The sequence below is a fragment of the Balearica regulorum genome, chromosome 1, assembly GCF_011004875.1.
Source record: "Balearica regulorum gibbericeps isolate bBalReg1 chromosome 1, bBalReg1.pri, whole genome shotgun sequence".
Classification (NCBI taxonomy): Eukaryota; Metazoa; Chordata; class Aves; order Gruiformes; family Gruidae; genus Balearica; species Balearica regulorum.
In genome coordinates, this window is record NC_046184.1 from 92,920,141 (window position 1) to 92,943,021 (window position 22,881).

Here is a 22,881-nt window from a genome sequence, read left to right on the forward strand (position 1 = left end):
GAGCAGCAGTTTGCTGAGTTCACCACACAGATGCACTTTTGATGGCCTGAATGAAAATTTTCTCCTTGCTGCTGCCCCTAATGTCTACCCAAAATAAAATGCTGCTCCCACACCCTGTGTGCAATAAGCGAGTATTCACAAAGGGAATGTTGCTGTATCTGGCAGAAGCAGAAACACCTCTGTAGAGACACTAACTTGCAGGAGCTTTGGATAATTCTCTTCTGTACCTATGCTGAGGATTTCCTTATCAAGGGCTATCTATCTGTGCTGGTTTTGGCTGGGATAGAGTTAATTTTCTTCATAAGTATCTAGTACAGGGATATCAGAGCTATGTTTTGGATTTGTGCTGAAAACAGTGTTGATAATACAGAGATGTTTTCATTAGTGCTGAGCAGTGTTTACACAAGAGTCAAGGCCTTTTCTGCTTCTCACACCACCCTACCAGCGAGGAGGCTTGGGGTGCACAAGCATTTGGGAGGGGACACAGCTGGGACAGCAGACCCCAACCGACCAAAGGGATATTCCATACCATGTGATGTCATGCTCAGCATATAAAGCTAGGGGAAGGAGGAGGAAGGGGGGGATGTTTGGAGTAATGGCGTTCGTCTTCCCAAGTAACCGTTACGTTTGATGGAGCCCTGCTTTCCTGGAGATGGCTGAACACCTGCCTGCCCATGGGAAGTGGTGAATGAATTCCTTGGTTTGGTTTGCTTGCGTGCATGCCTTTTGCTTTACCTGTTAAACTGTCTGTATCTCAACCCATGAGTTTTCTCACTTTCACTCTTCCGATTCTCTCCCCCATCCCACTGCGGGGGGAGCAAATGAGCAGCTACGTGGTGCTGAGCTGCTGGCTGGGGCTAAACCACAACACTGTCCAGTCTCTATCAATGCTCCTAACTGTAAACAAAACCGAATTGCTGCTGGGCATTTCATTATCCAGAGACATGGGTTAGCTTGCAATTTTTTCTTTACCCATCCAAGAGATCAGATGGCAGCGCTCTTCCCTGAGAAGTTGATAGGGCTTGCCTGAGGAGGTACATGACAGGAGAAGGAAGATTAGAGGATGACTGTTATTGTCTGCATCACACTAGTGGTTCAAAATCCCAGACAGGATCAGGCCTCCACTATGCTAGATGTACACTCACACAGGATAAGAAAAGCTGTAGCCTGGGAAAGGAAGCTGAAACAGACAAAAGGTGAGAGGGGAAACAAGTACAAAGGCACAAAATACCATGCCCAAGAACATACAGCCAGTGACTGGCCAAGGAATAGAAAATTCCTGTCCTGTCAACTTGCTTCTGGCAGAGCTGCTTTAAATTGCTCAGAGGCTGTTAGGTGAAAAAGACTGTGTGTTTACACCTTGGAAAGGCACTGAGGAGATAATACACCATTTATTCATATTTTATTTGTACTCTATACCTGAAACAAAGTGGAAATGCAAGCTGAATCTTTTTCCTACAATTCTTTTCCCTCCACCCTTTCAAAAATAGCACATATAGAAAACATTGAAACTCTTCATTTCAAAGACCATCGCATCAGACTATAAAATGCTAAACCAGATGCCCTTCACCCTGCTGCTACAATGCAGCCACTTTCCCAGCTTGAGTGTGTTCATTATCCCTACAGCACACAAACAGCAAACAGGAGCTGGAGCAGGGAAGGGAACAAATACTGTATGGAGGTGGCATTAGGGTGTCAGACTACTTTCATCCCCTGAAAGGTTTAGTTTCAGGTATTCTGAAAACCTTCACGTGACAGATTTGGAAAGTCTTTAAAGCAGTGCTGTCCCTTCAAATTACCAGTTGCAAACTTGCTCACAATTTCCCCTGGACTTGGCTGTTAGTTACAGAAAGGACTTTTAAAATTACATGCAAACATCCAGCTGCCATGTCTGCTTCACTCAGTCCCATGTCTCTGACCGTTTTTTAATGTGATATAGAAGCAAAAACAAACTATAAAGATTCTTTCATCCTGAATGACACATAAAGGTTACAGTAATAAGCTGGTTCCCATAACATTTCCTGCCTTTGCATTATGCATTTTAGCTTCTCTGGCGCACAATAGGTACATTATGGAGAGTGATGTTTGATGAAGTTGTTAGTTTTTTGCATACACATCCCTGCTCTGAGCTGCAGTTCTAGGGGCCTCGTTTGCCATTTGTGTCAGTCTCATTGGGCTGAGCTTCCTTTGTGAGCTGCCTGTCCATTAAAAGGAGTGTGAGGATGGCCACACAGAGTCAGCTAGTCTACCTAGAGCGGTTTCCCCTTGTGTTTCCATACCGCCCGACACTGTTCCCTGCAGAGGGATTTGGACAGATGACGCGGTGGGTAAGGGGACATTACCCCTTAGAAACATGCTTGAAGAGCTGCTGTTCACCTCGCTTCCTGGGTTGGCAACATTTACAGCACTGTTGCTCACTGTCCACAGGCAAGGGTAGTGGCTGGAAAAAAAAAAGCAGTAAAATTAAATTTCTTATTTCAAAGCGTTATCCCCCGCACTGACTTACCACAGTAAAGTCAAGCACGTTATCTGCCAAAAGGCAGCTATCTGAAACAAATTACTAAACTAGATTAGCCTTGCGGATCTTAAGTGAAGAACCACCAGCGACCAGCAGACCCAGTGGCCTTGGAGAGAGCTATGGAGAGAAATGTACAAATACATGTGAGGTTTCAAGATTTGAAGATCTTTTTCATGAATGCTTATGAACTTTAAAGAATTGCAGCTGAATTTCCTGGCACCTAAATCAGAAAATAAATGTGTGCATTTATTTTGGGAAAAGAAGATGAAATACTTGATAATTAACTGACTCTCTAGGTCTAAATTCCAGCCATTCTTTGAACTGTTTACTACCCTATTAATAATATTTTTACAATAGAACATGAGTTAGATTGTTACATCCCTGCATGGGAGTAGGATCCTCATTTCATACAAGAGAATAGCGAGGAATATATAGAGGAAAATAATTTGGCTGTAAAACGCTCACAGATTGTAGATACCAGAGTTCTCTGTGGCTGTTCCAAGATCCTGGTTTTCAGCAGTGCTGGGGAAAGACAAAGCTCCTATTGATTTCAGAGCAGGAGATAATTAGCTTGTCAGAAAGATCTGTCCAGGAATCTTGAGTTTGGCACTTAGGACACATTTCAAATCCTGGATGCCGATTAAAGCTTGGGACAAAGTGTGAATCACCAGGGCAATCCTACAAGCCTCATTGCTTCTAGTATCAGCAGTTTTCTCATAACCTTACCTGGGTCCAGGGCTGGCAGCTCCCTTCGTGTGTGGCACTGAGAGCAAATTAGCATGTGGAGAGGATGGCAAAGTCCAGCTGTCATGTCCAGAGAACACCGGAAGATTATTGCTGGAGCTCTCCAACAAATTAACTTGGGGTGAGAGGCAGAAAAAAGCAACAAACAAATCCTCAGTGACTTTTGCAGAGACATTGTCTTAAGGCAACAGAACATGGGTAGGCCTGAGGAAGCAATCTGATCAGGAGGTTCCTAACCACAGGTAAAAGGACAAAATTCATGTGTTTATTAAGAGAGCAGCAAGGTGCCATTGTAATTCCAGGTGTGATACATGAGAAGGTACAGCATGATAGACATAGGATATGCATTTTTGCAAGTCTGACTAATAGTCTTTTCGTTAATGAAAATTACCATATGACTGGCAATCATTAGATACAGATTTCCTTATAACTCGAGCTTAAATATTTCCATTAAACAGGATGCCTTGCTATATTATAATTAGCAAGCAGATTACTTTATCCTTACTCTTGTTTCTGTTTCCTCTGATCAAAGTAGAATCAATTTCTGGAACTCTGCACCCAGATCTAGAGAGTGAAAGGGACTCAAAAGACATTCTGGCAATACCAAAATGCCCTCATCTCAAGTCAGCTCCTACCATGTTCCTAAGGGCTGCTTTGACTTGAGAGTACAACTACTTCATGGCACAACGTTGAAAGAAGGCTTATACTGCTCTTTTTGTATAATCGAGAGCTATACTTTAAGCAAGATCATTCACTCTCATTTATAGTCAACAGTTACAGTGCACTCAGCTCTTTGTACCTCTTATTTTGCCGCCCTGTGCTTGCAGGGTTCAGTGCAGATCATTACAGAGACTCATCAAGCTCTTTCTTCGCCTCAGCTCTTGCTTGTTTTAATGCTCATGCTAACCTAAAGGAAGGGTCAGTCACAAGGAGACTGTCTGTTCCCTGAAAGCAAAGCAGCATTACAGTTGTACCTGTAGGTGAATGATTTCTCTGCATGTAGGAAGGTGGGTACGGAGCAGCCCGATGCCCTCGCAGTGCTGAATATCGCTCACAGCCGTGGGGAGTGTGTGGAGCTGGCAGAGGCAAAGGTCCAGTGTACTGATAATTAGAGCTTCCTGATGCGCACATTGTATCCGGGTTGGAAATCAACCAGCCACCCACTTCGAGGGGAAAGAGAGAAGAAAACTATGATTGCACTAAACCACTGCAATACAATAAAGCAACTAGCCTTCTTGCAGAATCAGCTGTGACTCAGAAATACCAAGCAGTTCCCAAGATACTGGTTTATGGAACAACAGACAATCAAAAAAAAAACCCCAATCCCCAAAAAACACCCACCAAAAAACCCCAAACCCACCAACCCTAAAAACAAGATCTGAAAACAACTAACAGAAAATGTCACAAATATCAAAGAACAAATGAAAGAATAACTGACCATCATTAAAGCAAACACAACCTCTGCTCCCCCCATTTTTTTTAACCTGTTCACCAATGAAAGGTAATTTTTTAGGTGACAAAAATATTCAGTTACAAATAAAAAAAGGGGGAAAGAGAGCTCTAAAAATACCATACATCATCTTGATTCTAGATTCCTTTAAATATTGGAAAAGCTGGATCATAAGGAAAATGATCCCTCTACAGAAACTGTCACATTATTTCCCACTGTGAGGTTTCCTCAATCTTTTTTTTTTTAAAGTGTCTCTTCCTGTGAACACAATTCAGAACTCAGTGAATGACTGGTATGATACACTAATCAAGTCCCAGGCTCCCAGCACCTATCATATCACACAAAACTTCCAGCTGACATGAATAAAAACCTTACAGTGAGAATATGTCATATGTTGACCTTCAGAGACTGTTTCTGGAGCATCCTTGGGATGGTTTCTGAAAAGCAAAACACTTCGTGGTAAAACAAAAGAAAGTTAAAAACAGAACCATTCTGTTTTAAAAAAATGGAAAGTTAAAAAGGAGGGAAATCCATCTTCTTTAATCACTTGCTAGACAGCAGTCCTTTTCTGCAGTCTGCCATAAAGGAAGCAGGAACTTCTGTTTCATGGCATGCATAAAAATGTTCCTAAGTCTGTGCCAAATTTGGGGACTGAACCTGGAATTCTAAATCTACCTGTGGGCACTGTTCCTGCTTGCACCAACAGCCTCAGCCTGGCCTCCTGCCCAGACCACGGCAGGGCTCTGCCTCCTGCTCAGCCAGGCAAGCTGAAGGCAGCGTTCCCCCTCCGCAGCTGGGAACCCTGACACTGAGACACAGCAGCTTCTCAAGTGGCGACAGGAATAGAAGGAAATACAGATTTCTCCTGCAGGCACGCGGGACACTTCGCATGTGAGAAGACATAGCACATCCCAACAAAATTTATTAGCAATTAGGGACTGGAATGCATTGCTTGGATGCCCCACTGCATTAGCATGGATAATGCAAGTAAAACTTTGAAAGATAAACCACAATTTGTTGCTGATGGAAGCATCTCTAATACCTTACATAGTGAGCACCTACAGGTTACTTTAAATAAACACATCACACAGGTTTAATAACAGCAGCATAGTTATATTACGGTTACAGTGCAGTTTCACTTTAGTTATGTTTTTTACATCTGCAGTTAACTTTTATTCTCCCTAAGCTGTCAAATCATGGGATTCATTGGAGCGCAAGTACAATGTAGTGAACATATGTGCTGTGTAACATTACTGGGGAAACTACCACCACCTCATTTCAGGCTTCTTGTGTAGACAGTGCTAAGTCCTAGGATCTCCAAGAGGATACTCACCCACTTCAGACCTTATTGTGGTAATAATAATCATATAGTGAGTCTCCCCACTAATTTCAGTGGAGTGACTCTGGATTTAAGACAGCAGAAACAAGATTGAGTTACATAATTTATCTTTCACATTGTGATGCCACAGGTTTAGCCATATCAGCAGCAAAATGCTACTGGAGGGAAAAAAAAAAAAAAAAAAAGAAAAAGATGAACTCACCTTTCCTTCGCATCCAGGAAGGCTTTGGCAAAGGGATTATACTTGATTTTGAGAGCTGTTATCTTCAGTTTACAGAAAACAAGGCATGTTAGTGAAGGCAATGTGGAATAGAGACTTGACAAAACATCTTCCAGAGTAACCTAAGTGGAACTGCCTAGGTTGCCCCAACAAAATATCCCCACACATGAAGTTTTCCAGGGCTGGCTATGAGGGGGCTTTGCTTGTTGCAGGGTGTTGTGTACTGATCAGTGCCACAGGCTGAACACCATTCGGGGCAGCCTAATGGTGTGGTCTAGTCTGGGAAACCCCATGGGATGGTGAGCCCTTTCAAGAGAGTTTAAACATGGAATTCCTACCAAGCATGAATCAAATCTGCAGCAACACTAGCTAAGGGATATGGCACATGAGTTAGCAATTGTCACAATCCAAAGCATCCCTCAATTATGATTTTAGGGTTGGGAAGAAATTTTCTCATGGAATGTTGTGCTGTTCTAGAATTGTATGTATTATAAGGAGGGTGGAGAAGACAGGGTTATCATTGTAACTATCACTCATTGCTGGAGAAAGATATTGGACTTGAATGTAGGGGTTTTTCCAGTAAGGGATTGGGGTGCCAGGACAGATGGACCAGTCTGGAATAGCTGTGGCAGAATATTAAGCGAAACCTGGCTTAGTACTGCAGCCAGATACTGGATTAGACAATGTTCTGCTGCAGAGAGAAGACAAAGCATTAGACTGGATGGAGCGTTACCCGGCTTGGGGCTGGTGGGGAAACAAGAAAAGGACCTGTCTGTCCATGCTGATCTTGTAGTCAATAAGCTTTTAATATATCTCATCAGTCATGACCAAGAGCTCAGCATGACATCCGCCTACCTCTTCATTTTGATAGGCAGTCACAGCTATGAACTGCGTCTCAGGGAAGGAACAGTTCATCACCATCCGGTGGGGGCCTCCTACGCGAACTATGTGTACCTGGGGCTCATATTTATGCAGGGAGTTCAACATTATCTGCAGAAAACAAAACAAGACAGACAGACCCCAGTGCCACTCTGGTATCCCCCAGCTGCTCTTTCGCTCTGGCTCTGTAATAGACCAGATGTCACTGCTAAACCTCCCCAGTCCGTGATTATTGAGAGCAGAAGGGCAGGTGCCCTCCTCCCTTCTGATGAACCACAGGGCTGAATGGAGTGAGGCTTCACTGGGCTTGGATTTAAAGCTTTCAACACAGCAGCATTAGTGAATATTTGTGTTAGCAGCTATGGCCTTCAGACCATTGGGCTTCCACTGCACTACAGGCTGTTCAAGCAGTTAAGGGGCAATTCCTGTCCTGCTTCTACTATCTGAAAGACTCAGCATCACCATCACAGAAATTGAGGCCAGGAGGGAGCTGAGGCCATCACCTAGTCATCTTTTTGGCAAGATGAAGCGTACCTAGACAAGCCTTGGCAGATGTCTCTAACCTGGCATTAAAACCTGTGAATAGTGTTGATTCCACAATACACCTTCCTGAGGAAGCCTTCTATATTGCTTAATTTTCTCTACTGCAAGAAAAAGATATTTTTTAAAAGATCTGCACAGTGGCAAGTGCTGTGTGCATGCATATATATTTATGTGCACATGGGCATTAGCATAAAGCTCTGCTAGTTAGCTATTACTTTCTAATAACACCACAGAAGGGGAAGCTGAAGCACAGGATGAGGACATGGTTTACCTTAACACTGTTGTCAGAGGAAAACAAGGAGACCTTCAATTGTTTGTTATTTAGTGACTTTTGTTTAGGGTCTGTTTCTCATTTGGCTTTTCTTCCCTTCCTACTTTTTTTCCTCTCCACTTCACCACACATACATGCAGTGTTCCCTTGTTTTTTTCTGTAGAGTCTCTCTTTGACCCTCCAAGTTGTTTTCCTGTAGGTTTTTTACCCCCATGCATACTTTTCTGAGGCCCTGGATGCAGAACAAGAACTTGCAAATTCAGAACCTGTTCTATGCTCCACAATAAATCTTGTGTGCTGATTCCATGCATGACTTGGGAAAAGTCAGGTCATCTTTCAGTTCTCCAGTGTGTAAAAATTGAGATAATTTCCTACCTAATTAGGGTACTAGGCTTATGGAGGTACCTCACAAACCTAATGGAAATAACAGATAGAGAACATATAATATTTACATGAAAGAAATTGATTCTGGGCTGACAAGTATCATCCAATGTAGGAGTTTTGTACAAAACAAACAAGCAAACAAAAGGTCTTGTGCAACATTTTACCTTTAGATGCATCATCAAAAATAAAATATGAAGCAAAACTAATTTTCCTGTTTGCATTTTTAAGGGGTTCAAACAGAAAGTCACTTATTTCTGGTACATGTGGTTTCTTTCCAAAGGCCAAAGCTGATTCAATAGAATATTGATAATTATCATGATGCAGAAGCAGACATAGTAATTATTTCATTTAGGAGCAGCCTTTTATTCTGCTATCTGACTCCTGCCAACATTCCACTTACACCAAACAACATGGGGGAACACAACAAAAACCTAATACCCGTGACCATTTTTTCCCCCTTCTCTGAAGTCCTATGTAAAAATCCCCAGCACACAAGACCAACTCTGAAAAGCCCCCCGATGATTAAGTAAACCACAGCACTCTGTCTCTCTTAACATCAAGAAGTCCATTAAAATCTGAAAGCGCCAATTAAGGCCTGTTTAGTCCTGTTTACATTTGGCCTCCAGAGAATAATTGGCATCTGTGGGTGAAGAGGCCTGTAAGGGCCTCTATAATTACATAAATGTACCCTTGATATTTCTTGATTGGTAGGTGCTTGCAATTGAAGCCAAGAGGTGTATGAGGAAACATCAGGCCATACCTGCCCACTCCCATTGAGCTTGTTGGTAAGTTTGACTTTGCTGAAGGAAATGGCAGCTTTCATCCAATGAGCCCCAAAGTTGGGAGAGTCTGGGTGGATGTAGACGCAGCTGTGGTTTGGTGGCTCTGGTTTCCCAGCTGGCACCCATTCTCCGTTGACGTACTTCCAGCGGTGGCCGTCAGTTGGGGCAAAGTCCAACAGGAAGGAATACATGGCATTTGGGTCCAAGCCTGACACACTGATCTTCAAAACAGGGAACATCCGCCTGGCCAGGAAACAAAAAAGGGAGACGCCACTGGAAACTGGTTTTGAAAGATTCTCCTCAGTATGCTTGTGACCAGATGCTCATAGATTAGGTCAATGTAAAAAAAACATAGAATCATAGAATGGTTTGGGTTGGAAGGGACCTCAAAGATCATCCTATAGGCAGGGACACCCTCCACTAGACCAGGTTGCCCAAAGCCCCATCCAACCTGGCCTTGAACACCTCCAGGGATGGGGCAGCCACAACCTCTTTGGGCAACCTGTTCCAGTACCTCACCACCCTCACAGTAAAGAATTTCTTTCTAATATCTAATCTAAATCGACCCTCTTTCAGCTTAAACCCATTACCCCTTGTCCTGTCACTACACTCCCTCATAAACAGTCCCTCACCAGCTTTCTTGTAGGCCCCCTTCAGGTACTGGAAGGCTGCTATAAGGTCTCCCAGGAGCCTTCTCTTCTCCAGGCTGAACAACCCCAACTCTCTCAGGCTGTCCTCATAGGAGAGGTGCTCCAGCCCTCTGATCTTTGTGGCCCTCCTCTGGACTCGCTCCAACAGCTCCATGTCCTTCTTATGTTAGGGGCCCCAGAGCTGGACGCAGTACTCCAGGTGGGGTCTCATGAGAGCAGAGGGGCAGGATCACCTCCCTCAACCTGCTGGTCACACTGTTTTTGATGCAGCCCAGGACACGGTTGGTTTTCTGGGCTGCAAGCGCACACTGCTGGCTCATGTTGAGCTTTTCATCAATCAACACCCCCAAGTCCTTCTCCTCAGGGCTGCTCTCAGTCCATCCTCTCTCCCTCCCTCTAGCTGAAGAAGTCTCTTAAAGGTTAATCGCTCGTTTTATTTTTATTTCAATTATTTGGAAAAAAACATGTTATCTCTAAAGTAGGGCACTAAGGTCTTGATCACGCCAAGAGTTAAGAACATAATGAACTGTGTGTAGCGTCAGCAGAGTCCATGGGATCTGAATGTGCTAAATACGTCCTTAGGTGTGGGACAAGAAGGCATGAACAAGATGGAACAGAGTTGAAAATCACTGAGAAGGTGGAGCTGAACCACAGATTCACTGCATTAACTACAGAATCCTATTATAAAGTGCACTTCTTTGGTGCTTAGATTACCCTGATACACTGTGTTGGTTTTGTGTGGCAAGGTTTTGGTAGCGGGGGGGCTACAGGGGTGGCTTCTGTGAGAAGCTGCTAGAAGCTTCCCCTGTGTCTGACAGAACCAATGCCAGCCGGCTCCAAGATGGACCAGCCCCTGGCCAAGGCCAAGCCAATCAGCGCCTCTGTGATAACATATTTAAGAAGGAAAAAAAAAACAGTTAGAGAGTGCTTTTGCAGCCAGAGAGAGGAGTGAGAAGATGTAAGAACATCTGCAGACCCCAAGGTCAGTGAAGAAGGAGGGGGAGGAGGTGCTCCAGGCACCGGAGCAGAGATCCCCCTGCAGCCCGTGGTGAAGACCATGGTGAAGCAGGCTGTTCCCCTGCAGCCCATGGAGGGAGGATGAGGGGGTGGAGAGATTCCACCTGCAGCCCGTGGAGGACCCCACGCCGGAGCAGGTGGAGACACCTGAAGGAGGCTGTGACCCCGTGGGAAGCCCGTGCTGGAGCAAGCTCCTGGCAGGACCTGTGGATCCGTGGAGAGAGGAGCCCACACCAGAGCAGGTTTGCTGACAGGACTTGTGACCCCGTGGCGGACCCACACTGGAGCAGTTCATGAAGGTCTGCACCCCGTGGAGGAGACTCACGTTGGAGAAGGTTGTGAAGGACTGTCTCCCGTGAGAGGGACCCCACGTTGGAGCAGGGGAATGATGAGTCCTCCCCCTGAGGATGAAGAAGCGGCAGAAACACCGCGTGAGGAACTGACCGTAACCCCCACTCCCCGTCCCCCTGTGCCGCTGGGGGGGGGCGGAGGTTGAAGCCGGGAGTGAAGTTGAGCCCGGGAAGATGGGAGGGGTGGGGGGAGGTGGTTTTAAGATTTGGTTTTATTTCTCATTCCTCTACTCTGTTTTGCTTAGTAATAAATAAGATGAATTCCCTCTCTGAGTTCAGTCTGTTTTGCTCGTGGCGATAATGAGTGAGTGATCTCTCCCTGTCCTTATCTTGACCCGTAAGTCTTTTTTTTTTTCGTTGTACCTTTTCTCCCCTGTCTAATGAAAGAGGGGAGTGATAGAGCGGCTCTGGTGGGCACCTGGCCCTCAGCCAGGGTCAACCCACCACATACTCCCATACTCTGTCCAGTAGCTGAGTACCTCCTTGTCTGACTCTGGATATATCTTCTGAAATCACCCTGCAAGCTCCAGCACTCATGACATAATCCCAGCTAGGTATTCATCAGACTCCAGTTAGATTTATTGACCACGCTACTTTATACAAAAGGTTTTTCTCCCTTCCTTTGAAGGGACGGTCATACTCTATAATATTTGTGAGCGAAGTCAGTCACTTCCCTCTGTCATTTCTTGTGGTTCTTGTGTTAATCCCCAACATCTCCCACTTAAGTAATGGTTTCCAGGTAGCACTATTCTAAATGCCCCAATACGTCTGCTACATTTTCCTCGCCTAAAAGTACTTTTTAATCAGTGTTGTGTCAGGCTAATCTGGCGTGGCTTAAATTTAATAAAATGCCTTTTTATCTCATTTTCCACTGTCTTCCACATATTTCATTACTTTTTCCTTCAAAATACATCCTGAATTCTTATCACAGGGATATATTAAAAAGCCTGTAGTTAGCCAAAATGTGTTTTCTCCCTTTCTTAAGTGCACGTATTCACGTACTGTCCCACTACCATTACATAAATCTCCAGTTTGAGAAGTCTGATTAAAATCCTTGCCATTAGACCTTGCACTTGGCAGGTCTTCCAGTAATTTGGTCCCTTCCTTCCATATTCCCTGACCTCATCAGCTTGATCAGGTTCTTCTCCTTTCAGTTCCACCATGTTGTCCTTTACTAAGCTCTAAACTTGTCATCCAGCCTTCCCACCATCTTAAGCATTTAAAACTGAAATCCTGTCTTCATTCAGTTTTGGGAAAATGGGTTTTTTTGTGTGTTTATCACCTTTTCTCAATCACGTTTTGATTATTATTTTTAATTTGTAAAGGAGATTTGCAGCAGCTCACGGCTAGACATTCAGAATTTTTCTGTCTGTCCCCGTACTTGTGATCCGTACTGCACAGCTTTGAATTGGCATCTCAGTGCCTGAAAGTCTGCAGCAATGAGTTAGTAAAGCTCCAACAGTTTCAGGAACTGGGAAAAATTTGTGGTCAGCAGAAGAGGAGTCTCCCAACAGAGGTATCCTGTTCATTAAGTTTCCTAGCTTGTCAAGGAATACACGTTGTTACTGTGGAGGATTATTATAGCTGTCACCTATCACCTCCTACATTCTCATAGGAGTAAGAGGCCTCCCTGCCCCACACACCTCCGTACTGACCTCTCCTGGCAACTGCCGTTTTGCCATGGCAAGTTTTTATGCACATGCCAACGAATCTTCAAGCTGCTTTTCTCTATGAGAGACTGGTTACACCAAGCAACCACAGCAATTGCCTGAGGTCCGTGGCCACGGGGCTAAGGTAAGGTAGCTCTCTAGGCTTAGTTAGGTAGCAGTGCAAGATGTCCAAAACACACAAGAAGGGAACCAAAACTCCAGGCTCTCTCAAGGGACATCAAAAGTCTCTGCCCCTGCAGCCATACTCTCCAGTGACACCCAACTGCAGGTTGCTAACAATCTCCTGTGATTTCCCACTCACCACCTACCTTTCTGCACACCTTTATATAGTTCTTGCTGTATACATTCAGCACCTGCTGCTGACATGAAAAGACAGGATTTGAGAAATTTGAGATTTTTCATCTAATATAAATACCTGGTGATGTAGGGCCAGTGCAACATTGAGAAAGATATATTGAACTCTGTTCTTTCTAACTAAATGGCAGCTTAGCCAAGGATTTATATGCTAACATTTAATGTGTATTTCTGACCAGGATGCACCAGCTATCAAACTGGGATGTGATGAAAAGTATGGATTAATTGCTCCCTGCACCCCAAACCCCTGACAGGCAGTCTTCAAAGTAACACACTTCGATATTTAGCTTAAATTGGAGGGGGAAATTCATCTACATGAAAAATTAATTTCACTAGATTTCTCAGAGCAATTTGTGTTACATACAGATTGTTAACTCCTCTGCCCATAATGTAGACTTCTCTGCCTTTCTACTTGAGAGGCTTGAGTTTATCCCCAAAAGACCTATAGACTAATGCCAGAAGAGAATATAGTCATCATCAACTCTAACCTCCTGTATGACAGAGGTTATAGCACTTCCCTGCATTAACCTGCTTCGCACACAGTTAATCCCTGCCTCACTTGGACCAGCATGTCTTGACTGTACAGATTCTAATGATGGAAAACTTACCAGCTCACTTGTTCTGCTCATTAAGTGGCTTTACTGTAAAAACACATTTGTCTGTCTTTTAGCATGGCAAATGATGATTTCTGCAAATCTGTTTCAGTTGGAATGTTTGTTTCAACGATCAGGTAGGTACACACATGACCTCCATTACTGCAATAGCTGAGCACTTCAGCCTCTCCAATTTATTTAGAGCAGATCTGCTACAGTTACTCTACAGTACAGAACTTCAGTGAGAAGATGTTTGATATCAAACTTGTATGTGTAGAAACCTGTAAGCTTGCTGTACCATTTAAGCCTGGAAAGGGTTTCTTTCCCCCTGCTCACGTTTGCCTGCGTTGATCCACTGTGGATTCTCCTGGCATGCAGAGGGGAACAGTGGCACCTTCCTGCCTCCAGGCAGTAACGTGGATTCCAAAGTCTCAGGATACTGCATAGCTAATACGGTATAAACACTGAGAGAGAAAACCTGCTCAATCAGAAAACAGAGCAGTTGATATTGAAATGCCAATTGAATACAATAAATCTGAGTAAAATAGGAGACTGATTCCCACCATATTAGCTGCACCTACTGGGATGTATTTTGTGATATAACATGCGGTTTAATTTCACTGATGTCTATCCTGTTCAGAATATATCTATCATCCCTGCGTAACTAGGCACATTGCTATGGCAAGTGTTTATTATAATGAAGTATGTTACAGCAATCGAGACATATCTGTGTATTAACCATGAAGTTGGTTCATCTATGACATTTTGGGACCCGCAGTACCAACTACACATGATTCAATCACAACAGATAGAATTGTGCCTGCTAGAATTTGACACTTGAGGATCACTAATCAAACAGCTTTTCATTATCTGGGATGTTCCTGTATCAGGTTTCGGTTTAATTTCTGAATTTTGCTAACAATGTGTCTACACAGACTGTCTTATTTTTCACATGCAGAAGTTCAGACTGGCTCTTCTTGTTAATCATAGAACACAGTTTTCAAAAGCGTTCATATACCCTTCAGCAAGAATGACTGAGTTAGTTCTACTGATTTAAGCAGCAGCAGAATTAGATCAATATTTTTTCTAATGAGAATCCCTCTGGAGACAATCACTGAAGAATCTTGAACCTAAAAAAATCCTGAGCACTCACAGGAAACTGTCTCAAGTTTGTGTTCTTTTGAACAGCACAGAGTTGTTCAGAAATCTTTGCTGCAGGCCACTATCTGTATTTCTTTTTTTTGATGTGCTGATGCATTTATTATGGAAGATACTTTCAGAAACGCAAGAGATCCTTTTTCATAGTCCCTGATGCTACGGTAACTTTGTTAAAAGGATTTATTTATGACAATGTGACATACTTTTATAATTTTTTATTTTGAGATTGCTGTAGTTTGCTCATAAAGAACCTATTCCTGCCCCTACTGACATTACTAGAGCTGTCACTGGCTTTAGGAAAAATAGGATCAAGCTGATAAGGAGTGTGTAAGTTAGAATAAAGAAAAATAAGGTAGCTTACATAATGAAATAAAAAGTAAACAGGTGTATTCAAATAATGAAAGATTCCCTTATCAAGATCATAAAAAGATTTTATCTATGCACTCACCTAGACATTTTAGAGAGAACTAGTTTCACCATGCAATCATGATTTACATTAGCTGAGAGGAAAGAAACTGAAAAAAACCCTGTTGGTAAGGTGTGGTTCTTTGTACCAGTTTAATTAATTTGAGGCAAACCTATCTTACCTCATTTTTGGTCACTTACACTGCTAAGGAGTCAGTTTAAGCTACTGTACACTAAGTGAAAGCCCATTCAGAAGTTTGCTGTAGCTGAACAGTGGTTTTTAAAGCAATTTAAATGAAACAAAAGCAGCTTGGCGTAAAGAGATTCTCAGCAGAAGATTTCTATCCCTATAGGTTATTAGGAGGAATCAGAAACAGGCAGTGTTACACCAAGAGCTGATATTTTGGGAAGGCAGCTGTTCCCTCAACAGAATAACCTTGCTGAGCCAAGAGACTAGATTTTTGCTTTTAACCGCTTTCATTTATGTCCCTTGTCAAGCTACAGTCAACAGTAATATCATCCACATATTCTGCTACATCAAAGTCTACAAAATTAATAAAAGTCACACCACATAAGTAAATCTTTCTCTCCATCTTTTAATTCCTCCTATGTGGATCTTCTGAGAGGTCTTGCAAAAGAAACGTGTGTATGTTGGGGGGGGAAGATGATGGGGAACAGCAGAGGGGTGATGAGGGTACATTAAATAAAATTCTTAGTACCACTGTACTGACAAACTTTATTCTAGTAGCTGCTTGTCTATTATGGGCTGGACTCTGCTGTCAGCCCGGTTCAGAGCAGCACCTCTGTGGAGAGCCTACTTCAAGCCAGTGTCTGATTGAGAATTAGTATCCTTCTCACCAGGTTTTCCACTCTTTTCCTATGCCTTTCTGTGTTCCCCAAATCCACCTACATCACAGTATTTCGTCTTTCTAAAACTAAACTATTGTGTTAACCAATATTCCACACTTGTTTCTAAGGGTGCCAGCAAGAACTACGGAGCAATACCATTGTGGGACCACACAATTCAGATTGTGTATACGTGCCACGTAGGGCACAGTTTTGTCCTACCCCATTCTAGTACAGACTGCTTGTACAAGCTGTTAATACCCAAGGCCAGAGAGACCGTAACTGCAGCTGGGGATAACACCATCAATCTGCTTCTGAGGTCTACAGGTAAGGACTTGCTAATAAAGGCTGCTGATTATTAGTACAAGAAGTCATTCAAAAGGTTCTGAGAGTTACCCTTGCAAAAGTTTCCTTTTTGTGCATCCTTAAGTCAGTCAGTATTTCTCCAGTATGCTTCACAAGCAGGAATAAAGGGTGGCAGGAAAGGTTTAGCAGTGACCAAAAAGGAGCAGGGACACCCAGTTCTGTTCATATGCTGGTTTTAGGGGACTGCGAGGCTGCAGGGATAACACTGTTATATGCTCATTGCAGTTCTTTCTAGTCTGCACACACAGTTTATTATTATACCACTTAACCCCCCCGACTGTCATCTACACTTAGCCCACAGTGCTGAGCAGATCACTCACCTGCCGTTCTTGGTCACAATCATCTCATTAGTGACTTCCCTGAATCTCTGCCAGAGCGTAGCATCCTCCAAGACAACCTGGAGCTGTTTCTCAGTGGGGTCGCCTTTGTCTCTCCCAGCCCGGAGTTCGCTCTCCACTACGCTGAGTAGCCTGGAGACGGTGCAGTCGTTGGGCTTTTTGCAGCCCAGGTCTGCCATGACGACTTTACTGCCAGAAACTTCAGGTAGCTGTTAAAAGACAAAAATCATGAGCTAAAACAAAAACCAAGTCAGTTTATTGGCCACAGCCCGACAAATGTGCTCTCCTCACTCTTTTGCCACTGACTAGCTCTTTCCTCTGGAAGTCCCAATGGGCAGTGACACCAGAGCATGGAGGTTTACGCACACGCTCTACACAAAAAGAGGACTATCTCCTAATTACCTGTCAGACGGTCAGGTGGGTGGCAGGCTGATGACTCAATTGGCTGCCTTGAAAGAAGAGTCCTCCATCCAAATTAGCATGCTTTTATCTTTTTTCAACCTGAAGTGGGTCTAATTGTTCTGCTTGAGAACCAGGTTTCCATTAATGAAAATTGTTTCATTTCCAGACTGAAACAATGCATGGAAATTGCGTTCACGCTGATGCGGACTCTAACTGAAGGAGCTGGTAACAGCCAAGATAGTTACACAGAGAAGGTAGTCTTAAAATATTTCCACCAGGCACGTTGAATAAATACACTAACCTCGTTCTTCTACGTTCCGAAATCAAAGTGTAATAGTAAGAGACCCTTCTGCACTGAGGTTTCAATGCACAAGGAGAAGGTAGCATGCCTACACTCCACCATTGATGCCTACTGCGTCCATCCCTTGGTCCCACTGTTATTCACAAAACCCCTGCTGCACCTTACAGGCAGCTGAACTCCCCTCTGGCTGCATTTCCAGGGACAGACCCTGTGCTTCTGAGGCTGTCTGCAAGCCTAACTGCCTGAGACTTGGCATTGCTGACCAGCTCAAGGTTTGCCTCATAGAAAAGCTCCCTCAGCGTCCCTAAAACAGGCATTCCCTCTCGCCTCAGGCTGAGACCTTCTCAGACAAGCCTGATCGAACTGCACATACCCTCCACAAAGGGTAGCTGTGAAGGAAGCCGCCGTTTCACTGAGAGGTCCAACAATTTCGGTACTCAACCAGGGATATGAGAGACCTGGGTTCAGTTCCATGTTAAAGGGTTAAGTGGAGGCCACGTGAATATTGGTGACCTATAAACACTGCCCCTTGGCACACAACAAGGCATTTGAGCGCCCGATTTCTTCTGATGCACCTAGCTCAGATATAGGGTCTGAGAAATTTCTGGTCTGTTGGATGTGACGTAGTCAGGGACTTGATTGTGAAAATATACTGTTGGAAGTCATTTTTTAGAGAAATATATTTTCTGGCTACTTATTGAGAACTTTGCATTTGTTTAATTCAATAGCGCCTATTGAATTCCTCTGCCTCCAGTTTTTTCTAAAAGATGAAGTGACTTGCTAGATCACTGATGGTATTTATAAAGCCAAGAAAGAATCTGGCAAACTTTGTAAAACAGGATTTAAGTTAAATCCATCATTTCACAAGGCTCAACAGATCTTGCAGTTAAAAAAACATGAGATATACCATCTATGTAAGCAGCAAGGCCCAGAGCTTGTTGATCTTATTTGTGTTATACGCCACTTTATTTGGCAACTAGTCCTACTAATCCCTCAAGCCCTAGATGGAGTAAGGGTACTGGCTGCAGGTCCTCAAAACCACACAGCTGCAGGTATGCAGCAATGCTATGTTCTTCAAAATGGGGGACTTCAGGAGAGAATCCTCAATTCCCAGCAATCTCAGCACCATCGGAAGGTGCATGCCAGACAGGTCTGAAGTATTTTTACATCTGGGTAATCCCAATCATGCTACTTTCAAACTTCATACTCTAACACATCTTCCCTCTCTTCTTATCAGCCTTTATGTATTTTTTTTAATTGTAAACTCATAACAAAACCACCAAGATTACTGTATCAATCAACTCACCTTGTGAGTTACACCAGGTGTCAAATAGCTACTTCTAGTTAATATCCAGCCCACTTCCACTGTTGAACAACTGAAAAACGTACTTTAAAATCTGTAGGATATTTAGGTACTTGGAAGTGTGCCATTTTGCACCTAGAAAAATAATTGCATGTCAGGTAGAATGTTTGGGTAACATGGAATATGTTTATGTTTGGGTTCTCCTTTTCAAATGCTGAAAGAGGAGAGAGAAGCTACAACTCCAATTTTTCCTTGCATATGATCAAATGGCATAGGAGACTACGTAAGACAGTTTTTAGTTTCATTATATTACAAATGAAAATAAACACAGAAATCAGAGCTGGTTGAAGTACTGTATATTTCAATTCAACAACTTCAGTTTTTCAGACAGCTCTAAACCAAATAAATCTGTGTTATTTGGGGATTTTTTTTTTTTAATTTTTTTTTTTTTTAGTTGAAGCCCTATTTCCACACAGCTTTTTTAGAATTAGTTGTTCCAAAATCAGGAGATTCAAAGTTGAGATAAGTGCAGAGAAAATAGCTCACAAAAGTAGTAATATTTCAGTAGTTATACACTGCTCTTTCTATAGACAATAAAAAGAGAAGCAGCTTGATTTTTCAGAAGTACTGACTGCCCATCTCTCCCACAGGGCTTCAAGTGGAGTGATACCAGATTAGAGCCTCCAAAAAAAATCAGATCCAATCTGCCTTCCTCAAGATGCTTAGAGCTTAAAGGAAGTCAAAAGCCTGCACAAAGTGACAACAGCTTACATTGGTGGGAGGGTTTTGAAATGAGAAAAAAGGGAAGCAGACATTGGTGAATTGCTAGAGGTAAAGAATATGCTCAGCAAAGATGAATTAGAAATGGAGGCAGCCACAAAGCAAAGAAAACGCATTGCTTCCCCAAAGCACTCCTGGGACAGAGCTGCGGAGGAGGAAGGGTATATGGAAGGAATGGATAATGGACCCAATTCCAGTTGGACCAATTGGGCTGGGAAGCAGGTTTTTCATCAATAAGACTGGATATTTTACAGCTAGTGTCCCTAAGGCAGAAGAAAGAAGGCATTTGCTTTGGAGTAGCATGCTACAATTGCATCCTGTACAATAATAAAATACACTTTCAGATACTAAAAGTTAAGTTACGCTTAGGCACCGACAGTTATCACTCACACAAGGTACCTGATGCTTGAAAGTCTTGTCTCCCAGAAGAAAAAAACCTCCAGAAGTCTAACCTCTTAAAATACCTGACTTTCATACAGTTTGAATTTCAATTTTATAACTATGTTACCATAGCTCAGGATGCCTGCAACCACAACATTGTCCAAAATGAAAGCAGTTACCTGGTGGTTGGCTAGTGGGAATAGCCCAATTGCTATTTTCAGCTGGAAGAATTCAGACTAGGAGCAATTGGTGATGTATGTAGCAACATACCCGGAAAGCACAGCTCATCACTGACACATCTTTCCAACCTAGAGGAATTCGCCAAAGAAATATCAAGTTTGCATGCAAACAAATGATCAGCTGAACACGCTTGGCCCTGAGATTTTACTTTAACACACACATCTGGACCCATACAAATCCCATCCCACCCATCAGGCTTCCTCACATTGTTCGCTGTCTCTGCTTCACACAGCTGCCACGGGAGAGGGCTGCAGAAGAGAAACCAAACAGATTCGCAGTCAAAGTTATTTGCTTATTGTTGGCTTTTCATTTTAAAAAATATTAATATATTTACTTTGAATGTTTAGCCTCTTTTAGAAGAGACATCCTCTAATCTTATGTCCCTCTGTTCATCTAAATAACAACTGAATACTTCCCAAGCATCCCTTCTCTCACCTACCTTCTTGCAAGATGAATTTTTCCAAGTCTACAGATGCTGAAACTGAGGCACAAACAGATTAATGTCACTGGACATAGATACTGCCAGGGCACTGAGAATAACCCATTCTCAGGCATCAGGTGGGTTATTTCTTGGCTGGAAGTTAAATCTCCCAGAACCTGACATGTGAAGAAGAGGTAGCTGCACTTAGAGTAACACAGTAACAAGGTGACTGAAGATCATTGCCACTGCAAGTGGGCAAAGCAGGGCCGAAGGACAGTAGACCATTACCCCTCTTGCGCTTCTCTCTTGTTTAATTAAACAAGCAAACGAGTAGGGGCATCAGAGGAAGCAGGAAACGTTCATACAAAACCTGCAATGTTGTACACTTTCCCCAAAACCCAGGTGGGAGAGCTGGGCACTTCCAACTAGGAATCAGGCACCTCGTGGCTCATGGCCAGTCAGAACTAACCCCTACAAGTTAAAAATGCAAATACAGCACTTGATCATCTCCAGCCATGTCCAGGATTTACTAGTAAGAATTTAGTGACCCATATTTTTAGATGAAGCAATGAAGACTGGCGAGAGCAGCAAAAGAACAATCCTGCCACACTTAGTGAAGTTTATTAACCAAGTTCCAGTAGGAAAGAGCAAGGTGTTATTTTTGACTTTTTAATTAAATTCGTTCTAAAGCCCTCCTGGCCACCAGCTGGTGAGATACAGCAAAAAAACAAAACAAAACACCCCCCCCCCCCAAAAAAAAAAAAAAAGGTAATTAAAGAGGCCTTCCTTGCCTTGACATTGGATAGCTGTTTTTTTGGCCTTTAGGTGCATGTTTCCAAATAAAAGGCTGCCCTTCATGATCAGATAAAATCGCAGAGAACAAGACTCACTCTTTCCATCTCCAAAGCTCCCACTGAAGCATTCAAACAACTAACCCCCCTCTGAACATTTAGTCCCAGCAACACAGGGAAACGTAACCTCCGTGACACTCCCAGGAAATCAACACCTATCAACTACCACAGAATAATTAAGAGAGGATAAAAAGACAGCTGCTTTCCCTCTGTTTTTTAATCACAGATCCAGCCCCTTAAGAGATTGCTAGGTTAGAAGAGACTTAGAGAAGATTAGCCTTTTCATTAATGTCGGGGGGTGAGGGGACAGTTTCAATAACTTCCACCAGGTTATGTTTTTAGCATTGAGGCTGGCAGCTTGTTCAAGTAGTACCTCCCTGCCTGGTGTTATAATTGAGATTATAACAGAGATTAATTCTGAGCCCAGAAAGCATGGGAGGCTTTCCAGAGCAACCTTTCTTCCTTTTTAAAAAAAAAAAAAAAAAAAAAAGAAAAAAATCCTGATGTATATAAAGGCTGGTGATAAACGTAGGTTAGTTTGTTTTACACAATAATTATACTTTTTCCTCATTTGTTTTTCCTACTTGAATATCTTCAGTGCTGTCTCAAGACATGGATTAGCACCTAGAGCAAGAAACTATTACTGTCCCCATTTTTAAGCTCAGAAAATAATAAAAATAGAGAATTTAAGAGATTCTAAACAAACTTTTAAGTTCTATTTACAACATCTCAGAACAAAAAGTAATAGGTTCAGTGTTCACACTAGGGAAATCAAACATACTTTTGACTTGGATATGTAAGTTAAAGCTTTTTGTTAACTGTGAGAGTTAACAAGTTGCAAGTATAACTTGGTTGAAGTATTTGATTCTCTCAGGTGAGCCTGACACATCCTCTTACACACAACTAGAAAACACAGGAATACATGCCCATGATAAAATAATTTGTTTTCACTCCATGTTTTTGGAAGTGACAGCCCTTCAGAGCTGCAATGAAATCATGTTGGCCAGCCAGTATTTTCAATGTACCATTTTTTCACTATGCCAGTGTCATTCCACACTCGCTCTGCAGAGATTTTAAAGCACAAACTCTCAGGAATAACCTTTCTTAGAGATGCCACAAGGGAACCCAAGAAAAACTTAAAAGGGTTTCAAATAGGCTAACTTAAAACATCAATCCCAAAGATTGGCAGCTTAAACATACTATTCCATCTTGAATTCATCAGAAGCTTTCTTCAGAAAAGTGAGAAAACAGAGGATTTTGTTCCCTTTAGGCATCTCCAGCTTTTCACGGCTGGGCAGTTACAAGCCTGTAACCTCACTGATACT

At 42.8% G+C, this 22,881-nt stretch overlaps 1 protein-coding gene across 2 annotated transcripts in view; it reads right to left on the reverse strand.

Annotated features, from left to right (window-relative positions):
• Positions 1-588: 588 nt before the first annotated feature.
• Positions 589-22,881, reverse strand: part of TBX19 (T-box transcription factor 19) — a 28,524-nt gene continuing 6,231 nt past the window's right edge. The window contains exons 1-9 of one of the 2 annotated variants that reach the window (XM_075766235.1): positions 17,280-19,035; positions 16,860-17,086; positions 9,109-9,373; positions 7,127-7,261; positions 6,254-6,315; positions 5,088-5,149; positions 4,237-4,425; positions 3,245-3,377; positions 589-2,440 (exon numbers count right to left, since the gene is read on the reverse strand). In XM_075766235.1, coding sequence (XP_075622350.1) covers positions 2,206-2,440; positions 3,245-3,377; positions 4,237-4,425; positions 5,088-5,149; positions 6,254-6,315; positions 7,127-7,261; positions 9,109-9,373; positions 16,860-17,056 — 1,278 coding nt within the window. In that variant the 5' untranslated portion in view covers positions 17,057-17,086; positions 17,280-19,035 and the 3' untranslated portion in view covers positions 589-2,205. Of the gene's footprint in view, positions 2,441-3,244; positions 3,378-4,236; positions 4,426-5,087; positions 5,150-6,253; positions 6,316-7,126; positions 7,262-9,108; positions 9,374-16,859; positions 17,087-17,279; positions 19,036-22,881 lie in introns of those variants that run through there. The other variant, XM_075766227.1, reaches the window with a different exon arrangement.